Source organism: Corylus avellana, chromosome ca4 (assembly GCF_901000735.1).
Source record: "Corylus avellana chromosome ca4, CavTom2PMs-1.0".
NCBI classification, from domain to species: Eukaryota; Viridiplantae; Streptophyta; class Magnoliopsida; order Fagales; family Betulaceae; genus Corylus; species Corylus avellana.
This window is the reverse complement of record NC_081544.1, coordinates 1,640,432-1,651,244: the sequence shown is the minus strand read 5'-3', so window position 1 is coordinate 1,651,244 and position 10,813 is coordinate 1,640,432. Positions and strand designations below refer to the sequence as shown.

The following is a 10,813-nucleotide window of genomic DNA, read 5'->3' as shown; positions in this document are numbered from 1 at the left end:
TGACATTGATGTGATCTTCCATCCCAATTGAAATTCCAAATTTGACATGTCATGTACCCACCATACGAGCCAAGTAGGTACATTTATGGTATATCTGTAATTTCAAAGTAAATATTAATTAGCACATACAGTAATTATACAACGTGTCAAATGAGAGTTACATGGCATTAATTGATTGATCCGACATGATATACCATTGATTAATTGGTCAGTAAGTTGATAGGGAGACTTATTTGAAACCAATGAAAAATGTGAAGACCTAATTATTGAAATTGAAAATCTAAAAGACTAAGGGAAAAAGTATAAATGAAACTATGGTGATAATTCAAGAGGGAAAGTATATTTTTTCGAAAAAGACTACCTTGGACAGGGTGTGGTAATTGAATTTATTGAGGAAACGACTATTCTAAAATTCATGCAAATAAGGTCAAAGTAATCACGCCCTAATTTTCGTAAAGAGACTTGTAGCGCAGAACTTACAATTTTGCAGTCAATATGTTCATCTGAATAAGGAGTAAGCTGCCAGGCTTGATTGCCTGTAAATTCCATTGAAGGGCATCTCATAAAAATGCACAACCTACTTAATTCATAGCAAGATGAAGATGGGAATCACAATTCCTCTCCACTTTCTCCTCCTCTTTGTCAAAGTAATTAATCACGCCCTAATTTGCGTTAGATAACTTACAATTTTGCAGTCAAGATGTTCATCTGAATAAGGAGTAAGCAGCCAGGCTTGATTGACTATAAATTCCATTGAAAGGCATCTCATAAAAATGCACAACCTACTGAATTCATAGCAAGATGAAGATGGGAATCACAATTTCTCTCCACTATCTCCTCCTCTTTGTCACGCTCATACCCAACTTCACAGCTTCTCAAGTTCTCTTTCAGGTTTGAATACCTTATGTGTTGGGGGGTTCTTGGTCGTACAAGAATTTTATTCCTTCGAAGGTCTTTTGTTTTGTTTTGTTTTTGCGTGTCCACGGCGAGCGAGAAATCTTTTGTATTACTATTACAAGGGAAAGTTTTTTTCAAAGACATGTCATTTTCGTATATATATATATAATATGAAAGTTTAAGACTTGTCTGGTTTTATTTTACATAAATATATGTATGACTTTAGGTATTTATTTATAACCCAACACAAAAAAGCCTGATTCTGACTCTGTCTCTGTCTCTGTCTCTCACCCTCTTTTTCGCACAACAAAGTAAAAGAATTTTCTGGGCTTTTGGTGGTGGACAGGGGTACAACTGGCAGTCATGGACGAAGGAAGGAGGATGGTACAACTTCTTCATAAACAAAGTTCCTGATGTGGCCGATGCTGGGATTACTCATGTTTGGCTCCCTCCACCTTCTCACTCTCATCCAGATGGTATGCCTCTACCAAACTCATCACTATACACCTTGTACATAATCTCCATTATCGATTGTAAACTTAGCTCCATATTTTGAATTTGGCAGTTTAATTTGTTCATGGTATTCTTCATTTGTTAAGTCTATTATTTCCTATCATCAGTTTTAACTTTAGAGATAAGTTGCGATTTAACATTGTATCAAAGCTAAAATCTTGAAATATTTACTTGTTGGGTCTCAAAGAGGAGTGTTAGAACTATATAGTTCATGTTTCTTCTCATCGAATTGTGTTAGTTGTGTTTGTTATTTTCCTGTCTTTTTGCTTGTATTTCAATTTAAAGCCAAGTTATATTTATTGAAGACTTTGCAGAATAGGTATATGAGCAAATGATTAGTGGGAATTGGCTTCTCATATAATTCTTTGGCCATATTGAACCTCTCCCAGCTAGCACGCACAAGTTATATTTTTCATTTAGTTTATAGCAGTCCATCTGTTTGAAGTTAATTCTGAATGTGTTTACTTCTTCTCAAGGTTTTTAACATTAGAATGTGTTGTGGGATGGATAGGATAGGGTCTTTAGTTAGGCTTTAGCAGTAAGAACAATAGCACAATATATGTTATATGTATTGTATTGATGGGATCTTTGCCAATATATGATTTGTTTCCTTAATTTCTCTCAAGGCCCTCAAGGGTACTTGCCGGGAAGGCTCTACGATCTGGATACATCAAAGTATGGAAACAAAGATGAACTGAAGAAGCTGATAAAAGCCTTCCAAGACAAGGGGGTCAAGTGCATATCAGACATAGTAATAAACCACAGAACTGCAGAGAAGGCAGATAGCAATGGGCTGATGACCATTTTCGAAGGAGGGACACCAGATGATCGCCTTGAGTGGGACCGATCTTTCATTTGCGTAAATGACACACCAATTTCTGGCACAGGAAATCCTGACACCGGAACTGAATTTGGGGCTGCCCCGGATATTGACCACACAAACCCACGAGTCCAAAAAGAGCTATCAGATTGGATGAACTGGCTACAGACCGAAGTCGGGTTTGCTGGGTGGCGATTTGATTTTGGCCGGGGATAATCCCCAGCTATTACTAAGATGTATGTGGCAAATACTAAGCCAAATTTTGCAGTAAGTGAAATATGGTACTACCCTTCTACTGAAAAACAGGATGCTCTTCGACGCAAGACTGCGACATGGATAGAGGAGGCTGGAGGAGAAGTCCTAGCTTTTGATTTTCCGACAAAAGAGATGCTTCAAGCTGCATTAGTGTAGGGGCAGCTGTCGTTGTTGAACGACTCAAATGGAGGTGCTCCCGGAGTGATTGGCTTGAAGCCAGGAAATGCTGTAACTTTCATTGACAATCATGATACAGGTAACCAAAATCTGTCGCAATTCCAAGGAGACAAAGTCATGCAGGGATATGTTTACATTCTTACTCATCCAGGGATCCCATCAGTGGTAACTTCTTTGAAACTCGATCTAATTTCTCGCTTTAAGATTGGTGTTATTAATGTCATTTTCATGAGGCTCTCTTAAATGAACAAAAAGTAGATCAAGGAAGACAATGGCCTTTAGTGCAGATAACTGGTTATTGACAACAATTTCTTCAATTGCTTCTGCTGTTCATTTCATGCAGTAAGGAAAAGGTTTAAAAACATGAAAACTGTAAATTACAATTTAGCAGGTCCAATTTCCATTGCTGTCTCATCAAATCAGTGTGGAGTGAAACAATTAGTCTTTAATTGACAAGGAATTCTTTCATGCTCTTGTTTGTATTAGGTGAATTAATGTAAATCTTTTTTATTTGGTGACAGTTTTATGATCACTTCTTTGACTTCTTTGCCGGGAGTCTCAAAAGTCCGATCTCTCAACTCATTGCAATCCGATCCAGAAATGGGATCAAACCCACCAGTTCCTTGCGAATTCTAGCTGCTGAAACGGGTCTCTATGTAGCTGCTATAGACGAGAAGGTTATTGCCAAGATTGGTCCAAGAGAAGACAAAGTTGGAGAACTCATCCCTCCTAATTTCCAAGTTGTTCTTTCTGGTGGCCAGTATGCTGTGTGGGAGAAAAAAGCATAGGGTATTATTACTAATCATTTAATATAAAAATGAGTAAACAAGGGATATTAATATGAAGCCTTTGTAATAAAATATATTGTATCATTGTTGATGAAAGTTGGGCAAAATAAACCATCATTTTATCTAGTTTGCTTCTAAATGTCTAATGTTTGTATTTCAGTTTTTAATTTAATTATGGACTTTAGCTTAAATAATTGCTTATCCCAAAAGCTCACATGTAGGCTTAAACTCTACATCAACAAGTGAAACAGGAGTCGGAGCTTGAACTCATGATTTATACTATGATATCATATTAAATTACTAATTATCTCAAAAATTTAAGTTTATAAGAAACGATAAATTTAAGTTAGAATAGGATCATGGCTGCACTGGTTGTAAGTTAGAATAGGACCATACCCTGTTTGTTATGACACCCTACTTTGCATATGGCTCAAACTCTACACAGAAAGTTTGCCTTGTTAAATCACTAGTCACGGTAAAATATTTAATTTAAATAAAAGAAAATTTTGAAAACAGGGTTTGAATTCAGAATTTCTGCTCTGATATCATATTAAGTTATCAATTATCTTAAAAATTTTAAAGGACAGAAATATCCATAAAAAGCCTCGATCCAAGCAGATGCGAATTATTCAAGTCATGAAACATCATCACTTTTTAAGGTCTGGAATTCACCTTTTGAGGGTTCCTAGGCTCCTAGCTAGAAGCCAGTTTTGATATTCTTTGGCGACTGATGCTGCTCTGCTGGAACATTTTGGTAATCTATCTGTAGCCTACTTCTATTAAGGCATTTTTTTTATGTGCCTCTTTTTACAAGCTAAGCTTGATTAGTAGGAGCCCACTTTCCTACATTAGGTGTCATCAGATTCTTGATTCTTTAATTAATGGCTACAATCTAAAACTCTTTTTATTCAAAGCATCATATTAGTTGTTGTTCCCCATTAGGCTCCAACACTTCAAAGTTCAAAAAGCATGCCTACTTCATTCACATCTATGATTCCAAGTGTTGGTTCTTGAAAATATTCTGGTAACAAGCAAGCAATACACTTCAGCTTTGTTTGGTATATGGTTGACAAATTTTTATTTTAGACACAATTTGCATACTCAACATGAATTCAATATAAATTTAGCATGTTAAAGTTCAAGGGTTTAACCTGTTTCAATTAAAAGAGTTAGGTTATGGCTGATTTATATAATTTTATACCCAATGCTTCAACACAACTTGAATTTGATATGTAACAAAAACACTGATATTTTTGACACAACTTGTAAACCTAACACAAAATTAGTGAGTTGTGATTGAGGGACTTGACCCGTGTAATTACATGAGTCGGATTAAAGTTAACCTATATAGTCTTATACTCATATTTCGACTTGACCAGAACCTGACAACCTCTAGTTTGATAACATTCTTTATTTCTTTTCTGTTTTTCTTTTTTTTTTCTTTTCAGAACCAAAAACGTTAGCAAATAATAAAAAATGCAAAACACCCAAAAATATATTCACATTTAGGTTACATTAAAATATTTTTTTAAACAAGACATTAAAATTAAAAAATTAAAAAATTAAAAAATATTGAAATATACTATAATCTAATAAAAACTTTATATTTTATCTATAAAAGTTTATGTGGCAAGATACCATATCATATTCTTTTTGCTTTGTCTTTTTTATTCACCAAATATATAATGTGACATTTTTTCATTTAAACTTTTATGAATAAAATATAAAATTTTTATTAAATTCTACCATTTCTCAAAAATATATTAACAAACGAAGACGAAATATCTTTGAAGCCGCGGCTCTTGAGGTATGGTAATACACGTACAATTTTGTCCCCCACATCCACATCATGAATCGACCACCAATGGGATTGTGGCCAACAATTGGTCAACTATCCCACTGGCATTGTCGACTGTGGAGTGGGATTGTGGGCCCGGCATGTAAGATTGATTTGGTCTGCCTCACGTGGCAATACACGCCGTCCCCGTTACTGGAGAGCTTGAGCTGGCAGTTGGCATGAAGGATTCTGAGTTGACTGTTGAATGCCAGGTCAGCACTCTCTCTCTCTCCCCCCTTGTTCCCACGCCACTTTTGAGAATTATTCTTTTGGGATGACAACTGTTAGTCCACGTTTCAGGTGTTGTCCCACGACACTTGCCAATGGACAAACTTATCATCACGGCAGTCCAATCTGTACCGTATACATGGACTATTCCCGAATGCCACGTGGCTTGTACTAATTTTTATAAGAAATGTTAACCCTCAATAAATTTTTTATTTCTTACTCAAATTTCATTTAAAATCAATAAATTAACTATTAGATTTATGGGTTTTATCATTGACCTATGTAAGGTTCATATAAGAATACAAATCTAATAATTGATTGTAAGAGAATATAAGTCAAATATGGTAAATTTATTGACTCTAAGCATTTTTGAATTTATATGGTATATCATATAGAGAGTGTTAGGGAGCCAAACAAATAAATTCAGAAATTTTTTAAAAATTGACGTGGCAGACAAGAGAGAAGGAATTGCATTTTTTTTTTAATTTAAAAATTATTGCTACATCAGTTTAAATTTTTTTGCTGAATTTATTTATTTAGCTCTCTAACACTTCTCATTTGATATTACGATTTTATAAACAAAAATACGATTTCTAAACAAATTTTAAGGTTTGTTTTGTAATTTTTTTGAATTTTTTTATTATTTTAATAAAAATAAAAATCAAAATATTAACAAATAATTCCTAATTGTGGTTACCAAACAAGCCTGTTGTTTGTGGGGCTGCTAATAATGCGCTAATAGTTGTGGGTCTTTTGACTCTTTTCCTTCTAGAATGACAGGAACCACAAATAGGAAGCTTCAACCGGCTTCCCTTAACCCCAGAGTGGAAGCAACTCCTCTAATAAATCCGCGCGAAAATCCGCGTATGCCCCACAACTGACATCACACAGCATGTAAACTCGAAAACTCCCATCGCCACGTCATCAACTGTCATCTGCTGTACCACACTCCTTCCCATCCACCTTTTTACCCAAATACCCCGCGTGCCCCTTCAAACCCGTGTGTGAATGGTGTGCCAACTGGCTGCCACGTCACGCTAACTCATATATAACCCCTTCTCTCAACCGTGTCATATTTGGAATTGAATTGAATTCACTCACAGAAGCTCAAACTACTTCCCACTACTCCAAGTCTGCAACGTTCAGCCACGAGAGAGCGAAACTCACGAGAGCTCCGACGACCACCAATCTCCGATGATCCAACGTTCTCCTCGCCGCCTCACGTCCGAGCAAGAGCTTTCCATAATGGTCGCTGCGCTCACCAACGTCGTCTCGGGGTGTACTAGTAGTACTACTACTGACTCCACTTCTGAGTACTGTGCGGACCGCACCCCGTTCCCGCCCTCTGAATTGGACACATGTCAGGTGTGCAAAATTAACGGCTGTCTGGGCTGCAACTTCTTTTTCCCGCCAGCACATCAAGATCATCGAGAAGCGGAAGACGAAGACAAGAAGCAGAAGAAACCGAAATTGGGAGTGTCAAAGAGGCGCGTTAAGAAGAACTACAGAGGGGTAAGACAGAGGCCATGGGGAAAATGGGCCGCGGAGATCCGGGACCCGAGGAGGGCGACCCGTGTGTGGCTCGGCACGTTCAACACCGCCGAGGATGCCGCACGTGCGTACGACAAGGCTGCCATCGAGTTCCGCGGTCCGCGTGCGAAGCTTAACTTTCCCTTTCCGGACTACGCGGCGGCTGAGACGTCCAATTCACAGCCCTCGACGACGTCGTCGGAGCAGCAGGCGACTGAAACTGGGAGGAAAAACGATTTCTGTGAAGGCCTTGGAGAGGACGAAATTCAGCAGTGGATGATGATGATGATGATGGATTTTGCTGGAGATTCGTCGGATTCGACTGCTACTGGAACCGAATATGCTCGAAGTTCTACTTCATTCTAGGCGATAGATGTTGTGGGCCTTGTGGGCTAAGATTTTTTGTTTGACAAGAGAAGAAGATTAAGGGTAGAATTTAAGGTTATTAAATATGCTTAGAGAAAAATTAGGCAGTTTGATTTGTTTGTAGAATTCGTTTGATTCTTTGTTCTTTGGAGAAAATGTCATGTTTTTTAAGAATATTATCTCCAGAAAAGTTCTTCTTATTAAGGAAGAATTTGTTATATGACAATTAACAATCACATGTTCTTTATTTTGTTTTTATTTTTGAAAAATACTAAACAAATGTCAACACCTATTAACATGTGATTGAAAATTGTTAAACAAAATTTTTGTACCGACTGATGTGGATAGAATCACACAAAAACATGTCTGGTCTTCAGAATACAATTATAATTATAGTACTGATGTTTATGGCTGTTCCCAGTTCCCAAATTATCATACATGTTTGGCAGCTGGGAAAATTGGAAAGGAGGGGTGGGATCCACGAGGACCACAATATCGCTTGAAAGAGCAGTGGGTGTGGGTGTGGGTGATGATAAAGAATGGACCGCTTGTACGCCATGATTATCTCCGAGGTTGCCTGACTGTTGTCACGTATCTTGCCATGTGTAATAGAACGTACATGTGCGTTTCAGCTTTTACAAAAGTTTATGATAATCTATGTTGCCATGTTTAGCATGTGCTTCATATGTCACGAGTGGATTTGGATTTAAAAAGGGCAAAAGAGATGACGACAGCATCTGAAAACGTAAGAGAGAGAGGGAGGGACATGTTGCTGAGCTCAGAACACAAAGCCTGATTAACCTAAATTAAATCGTACAATTCTGGGTCAACTACAGACTTTTGTAATTACATTTAGTTAAACAATACGACTTAAATCACACATGATTAACCTGCTTATACGACTTTTAGACATCACACCTTTATTTGGTAGGATTTCATTCTTCTTCAATGAGCATTCCCAAGGTGGCCCTACACACATTTTTTATTTAAAGAATAATAATAATAATTATATAGATTCTTATATTTAGACCCATCGAAGTTTTTTTTTTTTTTTTTTTTTTGACATGTTTGCACAAGAGGGAGATGAGAATTTGAATTAGTGACCTCCGCTTTATTAAGCGTGGTCCCAGTTGATTAAATTACCTCTTGGGGACTACACCCATCGAAGTTAATTTCTTTACTCTCCAAAAAAGTTTTTTCTATCTAAATTTTCATTCTTATTCATTACTTGTCATTAATGAAGGATAATTTAGTTAATTTAACTGAGTGTTGTCGGGGCAAATAACTTTTCTTGTAAGTCTCCGAGTAATGCTAGATGTCCTCATTATTTTTTTGTATTCTCAAAAATAATATGACTTTTAAAATCACATGAGGATATGAGAGGACGTCTATCATTATTCAAAGTCTTTTACAAATTGATGACAAAGTTTACATAGTACTTATCATGTCAATTACTAAATAATTAAATTTTATTGCTTAATTTATTTATTTTTTTTCCGTAATGAAAGTATCACTGACATTGTTTAATTTATAACTTTTTTATTTAATTTTTAATAAGAATGATATAACTGTAATTATTTGAGGAAAAAATGAACAAAAATATTAAATTTAAAATCTTCATAAACTCTGGTTTTAAATTTGTAAAATTTAAAAGGAGTCAAAATCGTGAAAAACAGAGGAGGTAGGTACCAACATATTTTTCCATATATAAAGTCGTTTTCTTATGTTTTGTTTTCACGAATATTTAAGAATAATGAAATTAGTCTCAGTTGGTCTTTTGTTTTTTTATGGTTTATCTTTGGGAGCAAACTATAGGCCGGATGAGTTATCATATATAAAGAAGAATCGTCACTATGATAGAGGTAGGGAAAGAGATTACGTTTGATAAAACACCAGTAGCAGAGATGAAAAAGCCAGGAAATCAATGATTTGCCAGCAATAAATCTGAAATTGATTGGGACAGGACAGTGACATTTCATAAATATTGTCTTGTAATAGTTCGAGAGGCTAATATTGTGTGTGTCATAAATAATATTTGGGTTGAGAAGATTTCAAATTGTATCTTTAGCATTGTACGTACATTTTACATTATATATATATGAAGAGATAACTCGTTCAAAAATAAAAATAAAAAACATAGAGATCTTCAAATTATGCCAAAAAAAAAAAAAAACACTTTACTCTATAACAAATTGATTGTAAATCAGATTGATTTGGACTACAGGCCTATTCCCATGTGGCCCAACACACACCATCCAAGGTTGGGATCCCTGGCAATAGGGAGAAAATTGCCCATCAATAATTTTTGAAATCTTTACCATCCAATGCGATCCAAGGGTCAACAAACTGCCTCGTGTCTCATTAATAACAAAATAATATTTAAATTTTTTAAAAAATTATAAAAGAAAATAATAAAACAATAAAAAATATAGGGTGGCCCACCACCCAGCTGAGTCATGGGGGTGGCTTCTCCATGGCCCTAGGGGTGGCTTCGGCCACCCCCAACCGACCTTTGGAGGTGGCTTGGCCACCTCCATGGCTCAACTTGAGTGGCCAATCACTTTATATTTTTTTATTATTTTCTTTTATAATTTTGTTTTTAATATTTAAATAATATTTTATTATATTATTATTAATGGAATACGTGACAATTTATTAACCCTTAAATCACATTAGATGACTGGCATTTCAAAAATTATTGATGACAATTTTCGCCTATTGCCGAGGATCTCAATCCCACCGTCCATTACTAGAGAGCTTGAGTTGGCAGTTGGCACCAAGGATTCTGAGTTGACGTTTAAAAACCAGGTCAGCACTCTCTCTCTCCCCCTTGTGTTCACACGCTACTTTTGAGAATTATCCTAATGCTGTGACCTTTGCGATGACGTAAGTGTAGTCCACGCTTCAGGCTTTGTCCTTCTGCACCTGCCAAATGATTTTTAGACGGCAATCCTGTCTGTACGGTGTGCCCGAGAAGCTTGGAACTATTCCCAAGGAATGCCACGTGGCTCTATCAAAATTTCAGTTGAATAACTCTTTTGATAAATGCTGTTTGAAACAGCTTTTTTACTTTTTAATCCGAAAAAAAAAAAATTAATAAACACCCCTAACCATTTTATATTGTTCAAATATTTAAAATTATTTTTACTTTTACGTTAAGTCAAAACAAATTTTCAATTAAAATTAAAAAAAAAAGCACCTTGCAAAAAGTGTTCCCAAACAAATGTTTGTGTCTCTCATTCTTTTCGCAAAAATTAATATAGAGGTAATACAACTATTTGATTACTATTATTGTTGTTTTACCAATCTTGGCTAGACATTTGTATCCCTCTTAGATGAAAATGAGGATTCCTTGCGCGGATAGGGGGCATGCAATTCGAGTTGCTCTATAGAGAGGAGATT

At 36.0% G+C, this 10,813-nt stretch overlaps 1 protein-coding gene and 1 pseudogene across 1 annotated transcript; both read left to right on the top strand.

Moving 5' to 3' along the window:
- Positions 1-280: 280 nt before the first annotated feature.
- On the top strand, positions 281-3,556 carry LOC132179743 (alpha-amylase-like; annotated as a pseudogene).
- A 3,062-nt stretch (positions 3,557-6,618) lies between these two features.
- On the top strand, positions 6,619-7,566 carry LOC132179698 (ethylene-responsive transcription factor ERF109-like). The gene has a single exon (XM_059592457.1). It carries the CDS (start codon positions 6,710-6,712, stop codon positions 7,409-7,411), a length of 702 nt encoding a protein of 233 aa, XP_059448440.1. The 5' UTR covers positions 6,619-6,709; the 3' UTR covers positions 7,412-7,566.
- The last annotated feature ends 3,247 nt before the right edge of the window (positions 7,567-10,813 follow it).

Coding starts and splice junctions, on each gene's coding strand:
- LOC132179698 (XM_059592457.1), top strand. CDS start 6,710: ATGATCCAACGTTCTCCTCGCCGCCTCACGTCCGAGCAAGAGCTTTCC.